At 38.1% G+C, this 20062-nt stretch overlaps 2 protein-coding genes across 5 annotated transcripts in view; both read left to right on the top strand.

The window, feature by feature from the left end:
- Nucleotides 1-20062, top strand: part of PDE194 (formyltransferase) — a 92125-nt gene that overhangs the window by 12238 nt on the left and 59825 nt on the right. The window lies entirely within an intron of this gene.
- Nucleotides 332-19689, top strand: ALPHA DOX2 (alpha dioxygenase). Of its 4 annotated transcripts, XM_077364650.1 has the most exons (10): nucleotides 332-467; nucleotides 547-813; nucleotides 2688-2837; nucleotides 15642-15775; nucleotides 16204-16417; nucleotides 16875-17020; nucleotides 17294-17524; nucleotides 17973-18175; nucleotides 18271-18514; nucleotides 19267-19689. In XM_077364650.1, exons 1-10 carry the CDS (start codon nucleotides 375-377, stop codon nucleotides 19490-19492), a joined length of 1908 nt encoding a protein of 635 aa, XP_077220765.1. In that variant the 5' UTR covers nucleotides 332-374; the 3' UTR covers nucleotides 19493-19689. The 4 variants fall into 4 exon arrangements, with proteins under 4 accessions (XP_077220765.1, XP_077220766.1, XP_077220767.1 ...); XM_077364651.1 differs by lacking the exon at nucleotides 2688-2837; XM_077364652.1 differs by lacking the exon at nucleotides 17294-17524.

Genomic DNA, 20062 nt, shown 5'->3' with positions numbered 1-20062 from the left:
GCCAATAATCAGTTTTGAACTCGAAATCAATTCTCAAAATCCAAAATAAACAGTGACTTAACATTTCTTGATTTTCTTCCCTGCCCATCGAATTCCCAATGAATTGAATTGAGGAGCCGATACTCCCAACCCATGTTTTGCTACCTTCCACCCAATGTAATTTTTTAATCATTGGTGGCTACAATTTCCAATGACTTGTTGGAATTATTAATGGAAAATTCTCAAATAGAAGGGGTGGAATTTTCCAAAACAACGGAATGGAAAAAAAAATTGTAGAAAATTTATTACCATATGGTCCCCAATCCCCCCTCTATAAATTCCAATTCCCCCAATCCTTCTTAAACCGTCCCAACAGAAAGGAACTCCACAAGAAAATGACATTCTCCTTCTCTCTCTCAAACCTCGTTCATCCACAGCTCCGGCTTATCGTAGCCCAGATGACCCTCTTTGACACTATTTTGTTCTGTGTTAGCATCTTTCTTTCACATATATCTCTATCTATATATCTTTCTTTCTCTTAATCGGATGTTGTTTTTGGTTTTGTAGATTATACATTTAGTAGATAAAATGGGAAAATGGCATAGACTGCCAGTTTTCCTCGTGCTAGCCTACCTTGGGATTAGAAGGCATCTGCATCAACGTTATAATCTCTTGCATGTAGGAGGAAAGGATGGTGACGGTAGAGATTATGATCCCGAAAAGTTTTGGTACAGGACAGCTGATGGTAGATGCAACCACCCACAGGATGATCTTATTGGTAGCCAAGGGACTTTTTTCGGCCGAAATATGCCCCCAACATGTTCTGATTATGAGGTACATGACACAATTTTTTTAACCCGGAATTTTTCAAACAATATTATTGAGGAAACCCAAACCTCCAATATTATAAGTATTATTCCAAACAACCATCCTAATATTGCCATGTGTCCATGTATAGTAGTAGATTTGTGATTTTATCCAAATATGTAAGGGCCTGGGAGTGACAAACTGTAGGGTGCTGCCCTTGCAAAAACCAGCTACAAGAGTGCCCCCATCGGTCCTTCTCAACAAATTAAAGTTCATTTATTGGGGTAATGAAAAATATGAAAATGGCTCAGTCAAATATAAAATTAAAGGAACAATAAATGCACTTTGTTGTGAATGAAGGGTACCAGAGCCCTTTGTAGATGGTTTTTTGCAAGCACACCCTTCAGTCTATCACTCATAATGTAAGGATACTTTTGTTATCTAAAATTGATCATCAATGATTTGTATGGTAAATGATCAATGTTTTGTCAGGTACCTGACCTAGTGTGTGAAGGCTGTTAGGAAGCTCCCTATCATCACAAGGGTGTCTTCCAAGTCAAGGTGGCAAGCGGGCCGTGCCGTGGATAGCTACAGTGACGATTGCCGGGCTTGGTTGGGCGACCCGGTCCGGCCCGGTTCCTCCTTTATAAAATGTATTTTTTTTTAAAACCCGAAAATACCTCCCAAAAGTTGTTTCAGACGGCTAGTTTGGGGGGTATTTTCGTCCAAAATATATATTTTCATAAACCAGTGGCAGAGGTTCAACAATGGAAGAAACCCACTTTAATTTTTTGTTGATTCCATGATGGAATAAGTCCAAACAATTTTCTGTGGAATCCAAGATGAAATAAACCCCAAAACGATTTATTAGTAAGAGGGAGAAAATTACCCCCCTATAGCAAGGTTGTTCCAAATCAAGAGGGTTTTGTAACGAGATGGGGTATGTTTTTGCCCATCATCAACTGAAGTTGAGAGGGTTTCAACTTGAGAAAAAAAAAAAACTCGTCCAAATCGATTCATTGTTCAAAATTCATAGCTTGAGGGCTATCAACCTCAATTGGTTTGGCGAGAGTGAGAGACACAAGTCTCTTTGTGAAAACTTGCTCGGAAATGTTCTGTGTGAAAACTTGCTCGGAAATGTTCCAAAAAAAACTTTCTCGGAACTCCGTGGGGATCCCACGGAGTTCCGAGAAATGTTTTACTTAAAAAAAGAAGAAAAAAGACAGCACGGCACGGCTGGCCGCAGGCCGTGCCGTGCCTAGCCTCGAGGATTTCTGCCCGGCCCATGAACCCTTCCGTGCCGTGCCATGCCCGGCCTATCCGGGCCTCATTTGGTCGTGCCGGGCCGGCACGTTTGCCACTTGACTTCCAAGCAGCTATCTTGTTTTATTGTGGATATTTGACACAAAGTAAAATATACCATAAGAGATAATCGTTATAAATAATTTTATTGGGGATGTTTAGGAGGAAGTATATAGTATGAACATTTTTTGTTCTTTCTTGTGATATATTGTATTTTGCGTCTCCACTATAAAATTATATTTTATAATGGTGAGCAGTTAGCTCATTCACACGGTGTGAACATTAATATTTCAATTAAGCCACGTATTTAAAAAAAAATGGAATTAAGCCATGTACAACCTCACAGTAAATTAATGACAATTTTTTACGACAGTAATACCCCAAATCCTTAGATAAAATGACAATAGGCTATGATCTTTTCATGCTCCCCTCGCTCACTCTCACCCTCTCAAGTCTATCCATCTCTAACAACCGGCCCCACAAATATTCCATGGAATAGGGAACAAACATGGCCAAGTGGTAGCTAGAGTTTAAATAAGTTTACATTTTGATTTTACGTGCAGATTTCGTTGATCTAATACATGGATATTGTTCTATAGTTGTTTGATCCTCACCCATCGGTTGTAGCCACAAAGCTTTTGGCGAGGAAGAAATTCATAGAAGGTGGGAAACAATTCAATTTGATGGCAAGCTCATGGTTACAATTCATGATCCATGATTGGGTAGATCATTTGGAGGACACCCAACAGGTATGTCTTTTTGGCTTTACCTCATTTTCACCTGTGACTATCCTCCAATTCCTTAGTGTACCCGTGTAGGAGTTTCAGATTGTATATATCTATCTACTAGGGGCGAAAAAAATAAATAATTCATATAAAGATGCATTAAAATATATTTAAAAAGATCGAGGGAATGAATTCATAACAAGATAACAAAAAAACATGTTAAAAAAGCAAGAGTTAGAAAATTTAGGGAAATATAATACGCTAGGGGTAGAAGCATTCACAGTATAAATAAACTACAACCAAAAAGCTACAATAGATAGTTTGAAATGGGTTTGGATTTGAGAAAGTAGAAGGAGATGGTTAAGATCATCAATTAGAGAAACACAACAAAAAAAGAAACAAAATTAAAATAGTAAGTTAATCGGAAATACAAATCTGCTACAAAATGAAAATTCTTTCATTGTTTTTTTAATGGTTAAGATTCTTTCATTTATTTCTTCGCATACATATGAATGTAAAAGAAGAAGCTTTTGATCAGCTCTAATGGTACTTACATAAAAATCTTTTCCAATGTACGTGTGTTTTTGCTGAGATTATTTCCCTATCTCATCTTAAGCTACATCATATGGTAAGATCAAGATGAAGAAGAACCCTATTGGTCTTACCTCAGGGTGGCAAACGGGCCGTGCCCACCGGCACGAATAAGCATGAGGTTAGGCACGGCACGGCCCGCGGCCCGTGTCGTGCCATGCCGTGCCGGCACGAGAAAAAAGCCACATAAACTCCCTTTTACAATGATTTTTGTCGGCCGCAGCCCCGTGTCGTGCCACATAAACTCCCACATAGACTTGGGGAGGAAGGGGAGGGCTGCCACCTCAGCGGTGAATAGTAAACCTCCCTTCCTCTTTATTATATATAGATAGATAGATATCTTATGCCTGTGCTTCCTATCTCTATCTTTCACGTAAGGATTACCTTGAGTTAACCATTTACCATGTGCTCCACCTTAGGTTGGTCATAACCCAAAAATCAACCACTTTAATCATGTCTTCATTGTACACACATCTTATGTCACTTTTCTACTCAAACTAGGTGTCTCTTTAGGGTTTTGGAAGCTTTGTATAAAAGGTATCTTCCTAGGTTGTATGAGTGTGGACACGAGTGTCAGAATCCATCACGGGTATTGAATGTCGGATTCAACTAACCACTGAAAAAAAGAATGATTCGTAGATTCATCGATATATTTTAATGAAGGGAGGTGATATATCCGCCCCTTTTGATCACAACGAACGCCCCCTGTCTGTGTCTTTGGTTATCAGGGGCATTGAATTCTTCTCACATAAGTACAACAGCTCCTCTTTAGTCACTGATGCACTGACAGGGGGTGTTCGTGGTGATCAAAAGGGGCGGATATATCATTTCCCTTTAATGAATTCTACTTTTACTATTTTCTACATGATAGTATGGTTACAATAGGTAATGTATTTTGAGAATTTTAGTAGATCAAATAAATATAATATTTTAGGGAAAATTATTAAAAAAAATGCAGAGTTTTGTTGAAATCGTGAATAAAGTAGGGCTGGCAATGGGGCGGGGCGGGGCGGGGCCGATGTTGCATTCCCCATCCCCGTCCCCGCCTAGGGGAAAAATTCCCCGTCCCGCTTCAAGGATTGCTGGGAATCCCCGTCCCGCCCCGCGGTGGAAATCTAATCCCCATCCCCGCTCCATCCCCGCGGGGGAAAAAAATCCCCATACAATTCCCGCCCAATGAAATAAGAAATGTGAGAACTACTTACATATAGAATATAAGACAAACTTAAATCATAAGCATATTTTTATGAAAAATGATATTTGCACAACTTCAGTTGTCTTTTCTTCATTAATTTGCTCATGAAAGCCTTTGGGAAATGAAATGATCATTTGATAGATCTTCAACTTTTAAATAAGTTATTTTTTATGATGCAAGGTACTAGTAATGAATTGGGGCGGGGCGGATCGGGGCCAAGGTCCTCCCCATCCCTGCATCGGGGAATTATTTAAATCCCCATCCCCGCGCCGATCGGGGCGGGGCGGGGCGGATCCCTGGTTTTCCTCGTTAAATTGCCAGCCCTAGAATAAAGGGTAGACATTTCAAATTCATGAAAGAGGGGGTGTCATGTACGAAAATATTGCTTTTATGACAAGTATACCCCCTTGCTTTTCCCACTACCTTTCTAGGCTCTAATCCCCATGTTATTTTCACCCACCCATTTCACCTTTTTCCTTCTTCTTCCCCAAGCCTTCCAACCTGATAAACTCCATTGCCACACATCCCAAGCTCCATTGGACCCTTTTACATAGGATCTGCGCTTCTGATGCGGAGTCAACGATCATGCTAAAAGATAAATCAGATCCTTGTTATTAACATTGCCTCTTTGAGTTGCCTTGAATTAATTGTTGGTTCTCCATATCCAGACAAAGGATCATGCAAGAGATTTTGTATTCTATACTGGGTTTCCTAAGGAAATTAGAGAGGGAATTTTACCTAATCAAATCCAAAGATAAGAACTTTTCACGTGTCTTTGTTTATGTAGTTGATTTTGGGTGTGATTTGAGTAGTAGGAATTAGTGGTTTTACAAAAGTAGGAATTAGTGATTAAATCAATGGTCTAGATTAATCCTAGTTAGAAGAGTACTTAGTGTTTTGATAAAAGCTATGTGTAATGTGTGAGGGTTGTTAGCACTGTTCATGTTATTTTTACTTAAATTTAAAGAAAATACCCTTTCTTCTGTAGAGAGAAAATGTTGGTTTTATATGATATTCGTGGATTTGTTAATCCTAGAAAAGTCATATCTAACTAGTGAAACTTCTTCACAACTATACCTTTGTTGGAAAACACTTAGATAACGGCATAATTACCACTTAAATAATAATAGCGATATATGCAATAAGAATTTCAACAGTACAATTGAGCATTTAACCCATGCCCAGGTGTTCTTGAAGAGTACATAAAAGGATAGGTGGATGTGGTTCTTCCCAATCAGTTATAACTTATAACTAAGAGTTTATGCTTTATACAATTATAGTTACTAACTGTGGACCCCGATCCTGAAGAGAGTTGGGGGACGAGCCCCCAACGGCCTCTTGGATCATCCACAACGTGAAGGAGGGCTCTACCAAAGAACTCTCGAAACGGATGCCACCCTCATAGCATAGCACGAGTGGTGATACAAACTAGATACCTTTTGATCCAAGGATAAATCATCAAACCAAGATGTACCTAAAATAACTCAGAGTCGCCATCCATGGATAGGCCATGGAACCCCAAAATCAAATCCTCTGTGCAATGGATAACCAAAAATATATATGGGCTCGTGCCTGATTACGAATGGAGAAGGTCCGAAGAGCACCTCCAATTCCTCCGAGTGCAAGCACTTGGTCTCTTATGCCATTTTCATTAACTCCAAAGAATTTTGGGCAAAATCATGTGAAATGGGAACAAAATATCCCCGAGAAGACGTCTACCTAATCATGCATGACCAGGGGATAAAATAATAAGCACACACAAAATAAAATAAAAGATGTGTCACCTAATGACAACTAGGTTATGAGTGACATGTCTAACTGGTTTTTAAGTTCCGGTGAACAAACACACACATGCTACAGCTAAAGGTATAAGGTATGCGCATGAAAGCAAGAAAACACAATAAAATACACAACAATGACAATACAACAAATCCTAAGACTCTAAACGATTTAGCCCGAGTCCTTGGATGGTCTGATGTTCATCCAAAGAAGCCTACGTATCCCCGCCTCCACGAGAATCAAGGCAACGCAGTTCTTCGCGCCTATTCTAAGCTAGGATGCCTAAGACACATAGACCTTTATCCTATACTCGACCTAAAAAACCGGACTAGTTCTTAAAGCTTCTTGAACGATCATTTAGATTTCAGTGAATTGTGAATTTTAGGACACCTTATATGCCCTAACTAAATGCAAGTTAGCCTTAAGCTAATGCAGGTGATTCCTACAACCTACGTGTAACTAGGCTGTATGCCCTGAGGAAAACAAAGGGTGGACTAACACATCCTATTCTAGTCATCAGTCGGCGATGTGAATCGCTAACTGACCAGACGGAGGCACTCTTATAACTCTAAGACAAACCCCTAACTCTAAAACAATCACAAACAAGCACACAACAAATCAAAGGCTAAATCCTAACTCTAAAAAAAAAACTTTATCTAGGACAAAGTCCTAACTCTAGAGGAAGATCTTTTTGAAATCAAGGCTGTAAAGTTGTTTATTCAAAAAGGTTTAAAATGCTATTTACAAAAGTTTGGTTGGACTTGAGATAAGAATCTCAAGCTGCACTACGTACCTCTTGGAAAAGGATCAAGCCAACGTAGTTCGAAATCAAACTTCCTAACTACGCTCACGAAAACTTAACTTTTCTAAATGATTTAAGGGTTTTAATATTTTTCAAATGTTTTAGATATTTTTAAAGTTTTCAAATATTTTTGAGTTTCAAATTTCTAATATTTTTGGATTTTAAAATATTCCAATGCTTTTGGATCTTTAGATGTTTTCACTCTTAAAGGAAACACGCAAGTACAACCACAAACTAGGGCAAAGCCCTAAAGCTAAAGGAGAAACCTCGAACAAGCAACTAGCGTCTTAAAGACACAAACCACAACATGTAAAGAAGTGTCCTAAGAACAGGAAAAACGAATCTAAGATCTCAAACGAGCAAAGCTCTAATAAGACTGAGTTAGTCCCTAATCAAAGTGAAGTAATGACAACTCTAAAGGAGAAACTCCTAACTAATAACACTAAAGAGGGGTGCAAATGAGTCAATGACTCTCTAATAACGCTACCAAGAATGGGATAAAAATAGTCAAAGACTCGCTAGAAGAAAGGGTTATTCTAACATGAGGCTGGATAAACCTCCTAAAAGGAAAACTCCTTATATGAGAAAAGGCTTGTCTCTAAACATGAACTCTATCAATGAGGCAAGGCATGCCTCCTATGGATATCTCTATAATGCGGCTGAGGTAAACTCCCTAAGGGGTAGGTTGTAAATCCCTCAACCTGTGAAAGCTCTAATACAGGGAGGGAAGGGGTTGGCTCAAGAAACATTCCGTCATAGCCTAACCTGACAAAGAGTTCTCAAGATTGATGGAACTCCGAAACTCGAAGAGGATCCCCAGGAATGCATGAAGAACAATCTTGGAAGTGAAGAAACTCTTGAACCTTATAAGAAGTGAGGCCTTTAAAGAAAAGGAAACCCCTAAGCCCTATAAGAAGCGATGGGATGAGAGAGAGTGACATAAAGGGCCAAGGGTTGGCTCAAGAGGTTGCCGTCCGTCATAGCCAAACCCAATGATAATGACGAAGCATTCCTATGATCGAAGGAATCTTGAAACACAAAGAGGATCCCTATTGACACAACTATCAAGATAGATGGACATATCGAGATACTTTAAAAAGAAATTGATGGAACCAACATTAATCACAACCACATCCTGATGTTTTCCTCCATGTACAACTTTAAAGTTTATCACCATATGCTATAGGTAATTCCTCACAGCTGAACTATTGCAAATAGAAATAAGCACCCTATGAATGAAGGCAATATTGCCTATAAAATGAATCTATGTGATTATTTTCAAATGCAATAGCCCGCCTTTGATGTCTCCTATGCCATATGCCATCCCAAGAACCCCCACTTATAACAGACGTTTACTAAAAGCCTGTTAGAATACCCAAAAGAAAATTCATTTGGACCAACTAGTGCGAAGACGCATTGGAGCCATACAAGCTTCAAAGCTAGATAAGCCAAAGAAAGAAAGTGAAGTCAACACTATCCCAAAACATTTTGCCTTTCTTCGACGAATTATCATGATGCTTAGACCATAAGATAATAATTCGGAGCAAATCACAATCATATTAATTGGAAAGAAATTTGAGTAGCAAACAAGGCAGAAGTAAATCATTTCCATCTTAAAGCATTCAATTCAACCAACAATATATACAGACATTGCCTTCCTCGATGTGAAATCATTTCGCATGCAGAGACTTTTATCAACTTGATTTTTTTTACCCCAACATGGGCAGTCGAATCACCTGTAACCTTAGTAAAACATCAAAACGATTTGGGCTGATAAAATATGAAGATTAAGACCAATTCCGGACACAAAACCTTGTTGAATCCGTTGAGCATTCAGAAGATGAAACACAAAATTATGCCCAATGTTGATAAAACTAACAATTATCAAATTGCCATTAAAACATTTCTCCACAAGAACTTATTATCCAAGTACATCTTCAACCAACAAATGTCATTCGAGCCAAGCAAAGAAATCAAGAGGAAATTAACTAAAGCCCAAAATTTAACAAATTCAGTTGCTTCCTAGAACGACTCTAAACATATCTTTTCAAAAAGAAACACTTGTCTTTTTTTTTTACACCCTAATCTGTAATGTACAGACCTGGACTCCATTACAAGATTCCACCAGAGAATGAATGATATGAAAACAATACTCATGAAGAAAATCTACTATCCTTTCCTGGTTGATTGAAGATAGATCGACAAAAGCACAATATCAACATTTTCAAGAGCCTCATTTAGCAATCTAAGAGTATAGGCAAGAATTTTAAGGAGAGAATTACCCAAACTAAAGATCAAATCATGAGAATCAACACAGCATAAATTTTTTTTTTCCATCTACTTAGATCCCCCTTTCATTCAACACAACATACATCACAAACAACTCGAAATATGTCTGATCCAGCCACATTTAGAGAAATAGAAATCCTACAAGCAATCTTATAAGGCTCATCACAAATCTCAGGCCACTTTCATATGCAAATTAGACAAAAAGGAAAACGATTACCTGAATAGAAAGCTTTCTTTGCCGATGATGGACATTAAAGTCAAGATTGCCGAAAAGTAGCTATTGATGGTGGTGATGGTAAGAAGCTGAGACGAATTAGATGCAGGGGAAGGTGAGAGTGTTGACCGGCCACAGAAAATTACCAGCACCGGAAAATGGGGTTTGAATCAAGAAACTGATTTGGGTAGGGTATAAGATTACATAGAAAATGGTTTTAAAGGAGCTGATTGAAGGATACAAATAGTTGGATCTAACGAAACTTTGCCGGAGATGTACCGGAGATCGGTCGGAGAAGGTAATGATGATAATGAATTTCCAAACCCTAACACATTTCCCCTTTCTATGCTTTTCCTCTCAATCTATATCTCTTTTCTCAAAATCCTTTCTCTGCAATTTTCTCACCTAGCAGATCTAACCTCTGTTATGTCTCCTCCAAATAACCTTAAACAAGAGAAAACCTCTTCTATGCATATCGTAAAAAATGGAAGTGGGGTTATAGGGGGCAAGGAAGATGGTCGGATACCGGCAAGATTTGCCGGAATCAATGGAGGTGGGTTTCGTGGGTTGGTTTTGTAAGAAATGAAAAGGGTTTTCACTTGGAGATGGTGGTAGGGTTTTAGGAAATGGTGGTTGCAATGGAATAGAGTGGAAGATGGTTTAAAAGGAAGATGGGGGTTGGAAATGGTTGTTGATGGGGTCGGAATTCCGGCGAAATGGCCGGAGAAGATGAAATGGGTTTATAGGGTATGGCAATGGAGGTGGCTGAGGGTGATGGGAAGAGGGTTTGGAGCTCGAAATGGGTTTGGTGGTGAAAGAAATGGCAGAGGAGATGGAGGCGGTTAAGATGGGGTCTGAGAAAATGGCGGAGACGATGGTGGGGGTAAATGAGATGGAGATGGGGGTAGAAGGAGATGAAGATGGGGATTAAGGTGGTGGATGGTGGCTGCGAGGATGGTGACGGAGATGGGGTTCGTGGTGGTGGAGATAGTGGCTTAGGGAAGAAAAATGAAATGGGTTTGGGGTAAATGAAATTGGCGGAAATGGAGCTTGGGAATCCGGAGTTCTGGTGACACACCGGAGAAGATGGAGGCAATGGTTGCAAAATCCCCCCTTCTGCTCTGCAAGCCTCCTTCCTTTCTTCCTACCTCTCTCTCTGTTTTCTCTCCCAAATCCTCCCTCTCTGCCAAAAAAACGAGGCACCCCTCTAAACCCTAATACGTTAGTTTATATAGGGAGATGATAAATTCGGGCCCTCTTTTCCCTTGGGACAACCCCTCTCTTGAATAATCCACTCCCCTTTGGCTTCAATTAATAGGAAATGGCACACTTTCTCCTTTCTTAGATGGGCCACCCCATTTAGATAATTTGGCCTCCCCCTTTTCCCTTAAAGGAATTAGAATATTAGCCTATTTTCTTTCCTGGGCAATTCCAAATATTAATCACCCTCCCTCTATTAATGATATAAATACAACTTTGTACAAATTAGCTTGTCTTATTTGGCATTTTCAGCCGATTTCGACAAAACTTTATAGGAGGCTACTGGCGATCCTAACTTACTTCGCGATGAAACTTGGGATCCTAATTCACTTGCTTAATGGAATTTTGATTCAAAACAAGGGTTTAGGGCTCGGTCAAAATGGGGTGTCTACACTAACTTAGAGGGAGATGCATCCTGGGTCCTACAACAATCCCTGACAAATGACATTGTCAGAATGCTTGCTTCTCAACCTTTACGATTGGCAGCTCTCACATTTTAGTTTCATGGTTTCAGTACGGTTGTGTTTCCTTTCATTTGTAACCCATGAAGTTAATCAAAGATTGCATCCTCTTCTATGCTTGATGCATGTTCATTTCTTCCTGCTTTCATGGTCCGGCTTGCATCACTGATCAATTCCATTCCAATCAAAGATTTCATCCATCTTGACAATTTGCATTCTTGGCAAGTTGTCACTATCTAGTCTCAACCTTAGGATAATTGATTATATGCATGTATATGTTGTACATTTGGTATTCTTCTCCTAGTAGTGTGTACAGTGTGATATTTGTATATATTGGTAGTGCATGGTGAGAAATTTGCTTCTCTCAAATTTCTATTTGGGAGATAAACATAGTCCGGTAGGTCCATTCTCCTCTACTTGAATAGGTTTTACACCAATGATAGACTCATGATGTTTACGAGGCCTATGTAATGGTTCTAAGATGTTTAAAACACCAATGATACACTCATGATCAATTTTACAACCAATACAATACTATTACAATGTAGGAACCACTACTTGCACTCTTGAAACCATACTTTACACTCATGGAACCACTATCCTCAGAACCACTAAATTATGGTTCCGAGCCATACATAATGGTTCCAAGATGTTTAAGACAGCAATAATACACTCATGATCACTATTACAATGTTGGAACCACAACATTCACTCTTGGAACTATAATTTACACTCTTGGGACCACTATGTAACCTCTTGGAATCACTAAATTGTGGTTCCGAGGCCTACATAATGGTTCTAAGATGTTTAAAACGCCAATGATACAGTGATGACCACTTTGACAACCAATAAAATAGTATTAGAATGTAACAACCACTTTGGAACCATAATTTACAGTCTTAGAACCACTATTTAACCTCTTTGGAACCACTAAATTATGGTTCCGAGGCCTACGTAATGGTTCCAAAATGTTTAAAACACCAATGATATAGTCATGACCACTTTGAAAACTAATAAAATAGTATTACAATGTACCAACCACTTTGGAACCACAATTAACAGTCTTGGAACCACTACTTAACCTCCTCGGAACTACTAAATTGTGGTTCTGAGGCTTACGTAATGATTCAAAGTTGTTTAAAACACCAATTATACAGTCATGACCACTTTGTCAGCCAATAAAATAGTATTACAACATACCAACCACTTTGGAACCATAATTTACAGTCTTGGAACCACTATTTAACCTCCTCGGAATCACTAAATTGTGGTTCTGAGGCCTACGTAATGGTTCCAAGATGTTTAGAACATCAATGATACAGTCATGACCACTTTCAAAACTAATAAAATAGTATTACAATGTACCTTGGACTCTTGGAACCATAATTCACAGTCTTGGAACCACTATTTAACCTCCTCAGAACCACTAAATTGTGGTTCCGAGACCTACGTAATGGTTTCAAGTTGTTTAAAACACCAATGATACAGTCATGACCACTTTGACAGCCAATAAAATAGTATTACAATGTACCAACCACTTTGGAACCATAATTTACAGTCTTGGAACCACTATTTAACCTCCTTGGAACCACTAAATTGTGGTTCTGAGGCCTAAGTAATGGTTCCAAGATATTTAGAACACCAATGATACAGTCATGACCACTTTGAAAACCAATAAAATAGTATTACAATAGAGGAAACTGTTGGTGAGCTTAAGCGCACCAAACTTATGGTGCGCTTAAGCTCCCCAATCACATGGGTCCCACATTTTCTGTGGTGATCCAAACCATTCATTTGCAAGGCCTTATCATAGATAGGGGTGTACCAAAAATCAGCTCCATAGGATCATCCTAACCCCTCCATTTGTGGAGGACAAAAATGGGCAGATTTGTGTCTGTCCATTTTTGTCCTCCACAAATGGAGGGGTTAGGATGATCCTATGGAGCTGATTTTTGGTACACCCCCATCTATGTAAGGGACTTTCAAATGAATGCTTTGGATCATCCTAACAAAGTGGGCCCCCATGTGATTGGCGTTTAAGCTCACCATAAGTTTGGTGAGCTTAAGCGCACCAACAGTTTCCTCATTACAATATACCTTGGACTCTTGGAACCATAATTTACAATCTTAGAACCACTATTTAACCTCATCGGAACCACAGACCACTAAATTGTGGTTCCGAGGCCTACGTAATGATTTCAAGATGTTTAAAACGCCAATTATACAGTCATGATCACTTTTACAACCAATAAAATAGTATTACAATGTACGAACCACTACTTGGACTCTTGGAACCATAATTTATACTCTTTGAACCACTATGTAACCTCTCGGAACCACTAAACCACTAAATTGTGGTTCCGAGGCCTATGTAATGGTTACAATATGTTTAAAACACCAATATACAGTCATGATCACTTTTACAACCACTAAAATAGTATTACAATGTACCAACCACTACTTGAACTCTTGGAACCACTATGTAACCTCTCGGAACCACTAAATTATGGTTCCGAGGCCTACGTAATGGTTCCAATATGTTAAAAACACCAATGATACAGTCATGATCACTTTTATAACCAATAAAATAGTATTACAATGTACCAACCACTACTTGGACTCTTGGAACCATAATTTACACTTTTGGAACCACTATGTAACCTCTCGAAACCACTAAATTGTGGTTCCGAGGCCTACGTAATGGTTCCAATATGTTTAAAACACCAATGATACAGTCATGATCACTTTTACAACCAATAAAATAGTATTACAATGTACCAACCAAGACAGTCATGATCATTTTGGTCCATTTTTCAGGCGGAAAATGGGCGTCAACACCAAATGGACATGTTGAAATTGAGTGACTTCAATCGGACATTTTCCTATTTTTCCGACGTCACATGGAAATTTTTCCAAAACCATAAAAGGCATACAACACAAGAGGGGAAGATAGCTTTCATGAGGTGAGATAAAGAAAATGTTGTTGGAAATTTTCAAAATGTTTTGGGTTGTCAAAATATTTGAAGTGTTTTTATCAAAAGGAAAAAGAGAATTAAAACAGATTTTCAGACAAGGCCGGTCGAACGGGGGTTCCCAGGCGACCGCGGATTGGAATCTGGAAATGCATGTGATTTCTAGAAAGGTATGGCTGGTCGACTGCGGTTCTTTGGATAGGAAAAATAAAAAGGAACAGAAGCATGTCGGGGACGACCGTGGAAGCCCGGTCGACTGTGACTGTTCGAATAATCTATCCGTTGGGAGAAAATAGACATGGCTTTTCACTTCTATTTTTAGCCTTTCTTCATGTCTTTTGCTTCCCAACAGTCATGGATGATTTTCAAACACAAGAGACACCTTGTGGATGATCCAAAACTTTTAAATCACAAAGAGGTGCGATCGAATGGTTTTTATTCAAACCAATCCGAGAGGTACTTTAAAGGGATGCTTTTAACATTCTAAAGGGTACTTTGATGGGATGCTTTTCACATTGAAAAGGCATCTATAGCTCTATAAAAAGAGTAGAAAATCTGTCTTTTTAAAAGATAGTTATTGCTGGAATTTTCTCTTATGAAATCCCGTACTCTCTTGTTTACTCTCATGTTTTAAAGATTGAATTTTATGAAAACAGTGCACTAAAAACTGTTTTACTGCAGAAACAGTTTTAGTGAATTTCTCTAAGGCTTGTAATTCTTAAAGGGCGTTTTGGGTTTGATTCCGCTGGTGCAAAGCGTCATCAAACATTTGTAGGATCGTCCTACAAGGCTTCATTGTATGTTGGAGACAATTCGCGGATCCTTGTTGCACACTATTGGTGGGGGCGAATATTGTCTTAAGGAAAGCGATTACGCGCCTTGAAGCTTTACTACTTTTGATCTTAAATCTCCATAAGCCAACAGTTCCCACCAACAAATGTTTGAGGAGAGACTTTTTACATGAGTAGAAAGTTGGTTTCCTATTGTGAGAGATAGTTAAAGTTTACGATTGTAAAGGGGTTTAGGTTAATCTCTTGTGATTCCTTGTAACTTATTGTACTATAGTGGAAATAGTTCTCTTGCCTGTGAATGTAGGCATCGTTGGTATTCTTGTGTGTGCTTCATTATTTTCTGAATGTCTTATTGCCCCGTGCATGTAGATCTTGCGTAAAATTTCAACACTTTTGATCATTGGATTTAGAGTATTAAGTGTTTATATAATTTTTTTGAAGCTAGGAATATTGATTATTTGCAATTTCACATAGGTAGAAATCAAATCTCCCGATGGCATTGCCGATGGATGCCCTTTGAAGTCATTCAAGTTCCTTAAAAGCAAAGAAGTGCTTACAACCTCTTCTCAAGTGAAGACTGGCTTCTTAAATACAAGGACTCCTTGGTGGTATGGTCCCTTTGCATTTTCCAAGTTTATTACTACCTATATGATCCATCATCAAAGGAACAATATAAGGAAGAACTAATGGGATTTTTCAAGTTTGTTCGCTATATAATCCATCATCAGAGGTTCAATATTTTAAGGAAATGCTCCCAAACCCCAAATATAATCTTATCTTGAGAAAAAGAAAAAGAAAAAGAAAAAGAGAAACCATCAGTTTCAATCCCATGCAATTAATGTATAGAAAAAACAAGCACATATCTTCCTCTAGTTGAAGATGATTCTACCAAGTGCCCTTCTTTGATCACTAGTGATTTAAACTTGATGGATTAACTTATAGATTATATTTCATTAGAGGCACACATCTCAAAGAAAGAAAAGCAAAAGTGTATTGAAGAATAAGAACAATCTTAAAAATGATTTATTGTTATTAGGGATGGCAGTGTTCTCTATGGGAATAACAATGAGGGAATGATAAGGGTGAGGTCTTTCAAAGATGGGAAGCTGAAGATATCAGAAGACGGTCTCCTTCAACATGACAACAAAGGAATTCCCATCTCCGGCGATGTTCGCAATTGTTGGGCAGGCTTCTCCCTCTTGCAGGCCTTGTTCATCAAAGAACACAATTCTGTGTGTGATATGCTTAAAGTAAGTATAATCTCACAATTCACTTATTTTATGTTCAATTTATATAGCACCAAGGTTTAAAATTTTGGTTTCGGTACTGGTTTCGGACCGTGAAATTTCAAAATTTATGTCGAAATCTGGTACTTGACCCGAAACTAATATTTTATTCAATATTAAATTTCGGCCGAAATTTCGGTGAAATATTAAATTAATATTAAAAAAACATATTTTTGGGTCAAATTTTGGAAAAACTGAAATTCCAAAATTTCGGTCTGAAATTTAAGATTTAGGTCGAAATTTAAAACCATGTATAGCACTAGACCATTTTTCTTTAGTAGTTTAGTCTGCATTTCGAACGCCTATGCCCATATTCTATTTTGTGCGCGAATAATTTTTTTGTTCATTGACAATCTTTTAATTTATAGAAAAATAAAAAATGTGGTTACTTATTATTTTGTTGGTTAATATTCCTTTTTAGAAGCATTATCCTGATTTTGACGACGAGAAACTCTACCGGCACGCGAGACTAGTAACTTCAGCAGTCATTGCTAAAATTCACACCATTGATTGGACCATTGAGCTCCTAAAGACTGATATCCTAATAGCAGGGATGAGGATTAACTGGTAAGAAGAAAATATATATCACAAAAATATCCCGATAAATTCATGATATTATTTGTTGCCCTAATCTTATTTTTAAATTTTTACATATTTTAAATAGTTTATTTCCTACCTTTTTCTCCCAATATAAACCTAAAAATAAAAGAAATTAAAATAGATACAACATTCCTGAGAAATTCCTGAGACAAATATTTGTGACTATGATTTTACATATGTGGTGTTAGAATATTATAAATTCAAGTGTGTTAGAATATTGTAAATTCAAGTGTGGTGCAGGTATGGAGTTTTGGGGAAGAGATTCAAGGATTTCTTTGGACACTTTGGTGGACATATACTAAGTGGATTGGTGGGTCTCAGACAACCAAAAGACCATGGGGTTCCCTATTCTCTCACAGAAGAGTTTGTAAGCGTCTATAGGATGCATTCCCTTCTGCCTGATACACTCCTTCTAAGGGACACCAGTTCTACTACTACAACACATGACGAGTGCCCACCAATCCTAGAAGAGTCTGTCTCTCCCCCTCTCTTATTCTCTTGTGTGTACATCTAGCTATGTTGCATGAGTCTGGATACAAGTGTCAGAATCCAATATGAGTATGAGTACTGTCAGATTTAGCTTACCTAAAAAATTGGATTCATGGATTCAACTAATTTTAATTCTTTTACATGACAATATGGTCATATTGCGAATTTTGGTAGGTTAAGTAAATATAATTTTTTATTTCCATTAATAAATTGAACTTACAATTCGGATAGATAAAACTCACATGTGATAATTGTAAATTTGTTTTAGTATTGAGAAATAAATAAATTTAAGAGATCTAGAAGTGTCGCAGTGAATCCTAAGGTGTTCGAATCTGACACTACTTCACCAATTCAGAAGAATCTATGCAACATAGGTGTACATATCTACGGTGTAGCATATAAATTTTCTCTAACTAGATGAATTTTTCAGGGTGCCTATGAGAGAAATGGCGGGGCTAGAAGGTGAGAGATCGCTTTCAAACATTAGAATGGAGCAGATGATGGTTTCGATGGGTTATCAAGCAAGTGGAGCCATTACGCTTTGGAATTATCCTTCCTGGATGAGAAACCTCGTTACCCATGACATCAATGGTGAAGATAGACCGGACCCAGTTGACATGGCTGCACTAGAGAGTAATTCTCAGTTCCTTTTTAGCTTCTTTGATGCCATTCACTATATATTTTCCTCCAACATACTAAGAAATTTGACAAAAAAATGGTTGTTTCAGTATACAGGGATAGAGAGAGGAGAGTTGCTAGATATAATGAGTTTAGAAGGAACTTGTTGATGATTCCTATTAGCAAATGGGAGGACTTGACAAATGATGAGGAGGTTGTTGAAACTCTCCATGAGGTTTATGGAAATGATGTGGAGAAGCTTGATCTCCTTGTTGGTCTTCATGCAGAGGAGAAGATCAAGGGTTTCGCCATTAGTGAGACTGCATTCTTCATCTTTCTACTCATTGCATCAAGGTATGTGGTGGTAGTTGCAATATGCTTTCAATACATTTTCCAAGTAGTCATAAAAAATAGCTAGCCAAAAAATTTAACTTCTTAGAAAGTATTTCCAAAGATTCCCTAAATGCTGCACCACACTTTCTGGAACAAAACACATTTCATTCCCTTTTAGAGGACAAACTTTTTAGCGAAATCATGATTCTTGCTGACTAATCCATAGATATTATTAGAAATTAGGGATTTATAGGTGAAATCCAAAAAAAGAAGAGAAACCCATGAAGCAATTTTGGAGTTGCTACATCAAGATCACTTGTAGGCTTATATTGACCATCCAACATGATAAAGAGGGAAGTTGGTGCATTCCAAATCTGATGCTAATTCCTTTTTGAATCTCAATACGATAGGATTTTTGTGTTAAATATTCAATACAACAACACTCAAGCAGATGACTAGTCCCAGATTGAGGTGAGATTGAGGAGAACAAGTATACAATTGTGGGAAAAATACCATTAAAAAAAATAAAAAATTGTAGGAAAATGTGTAGAGAACCCGTTCATATCTTGGGTTCCTTTGCATATCTATAGAGGCTTTTACATGAAAACATGAAATACACGAGGAAAACTACATATGCTCAACTCAACAAAGCCTTTATCCCAAACTAGTTGGGGTCGGCTAAATGAATACTTTAGAAAAAATTCATGAAGAAATTATTTATAGCAACTACATAACTATCAGTGTCTAATTTGTTAGTGTATCTTGATGCGTAGGAGATTGGAAGCGGATCGCTTCTTCACAACGAATTTCAACGCCCGAACTTACACAGAGAAAGGTTTGGAATGGGTGAACAAATCCGAGAGCATGAAAGACGTGATCAATCACCATTACCCTCATATTACAAGTAAATGGATTAAGAGTTCGAGTGCTTTTTCAGTGTGGAATTCAATGCCTGACCCAGAAAGCAAAATACCACTCTACTTGCGTCCTGCTCCATGAATAGAAAGCTCTGTTTATCCTCCAACTCTTTTTGAGCTGGTAACAGCATAGGGGGAATGGGAATTGGGGGGTTATGTTCAAAAGGATGGCTCCAGTTATATGTATAAGAAATGAGTTGTTTTGAATATATTTCATAAAGATTGTTAAGAAGATCCATCGGGTCAAATTTCATTTGATTGGATGGGATGGTTAGGATCTGCTCAGTGAGATTTTTAGACGGCATGGCTAAGAGATTTCTATAATATGCAACCCCTCTACAGATCGGAGGGTTATGACTATCCTACAGAGATGATCTACTACGTTGAGGCCCAACAACTGAACGGTTTATATCATACTTTGAAATGGACCCACTATACTTTATATAAAAAATACTAGACTTCACGCGTTCAAGTGCAGTGGGCCTATTTCAAAGGATGATCTAAACCGTTCATTTGTTGGGCCACAACGTAAAAAGGCTGATCATCTCCGTAGGTTGATCCTACCTAGATGATCTATGGGTTACGACTTATTTATGCTGTGGCCCAACAAATGAATGGTTTAGATCATCCTTTGAAGTGGGCCCACTGTACT

This window comes from Tasmannia lanceolata, unplaced genomic scaffold (genome assembly GCF_043159265.1).
Source record: "Tasmannia lanceolata isolate RefF3 unplaced genomic scaffold, GAP_Taslan_0.1 ptg000020l, whole genome shotgun sequence".
Classification (NCBI taxonomy): domain Eukaryota; kingdom Viridiplantae; phylum Streptophyta; class Magnoliopsida; order Canellales; family Winteraceae; genus Tasmannia; species Tasmannia lanceolata.
This window is presented reverse-complemented; position numbering and strand designations above follow the sequence as displayed.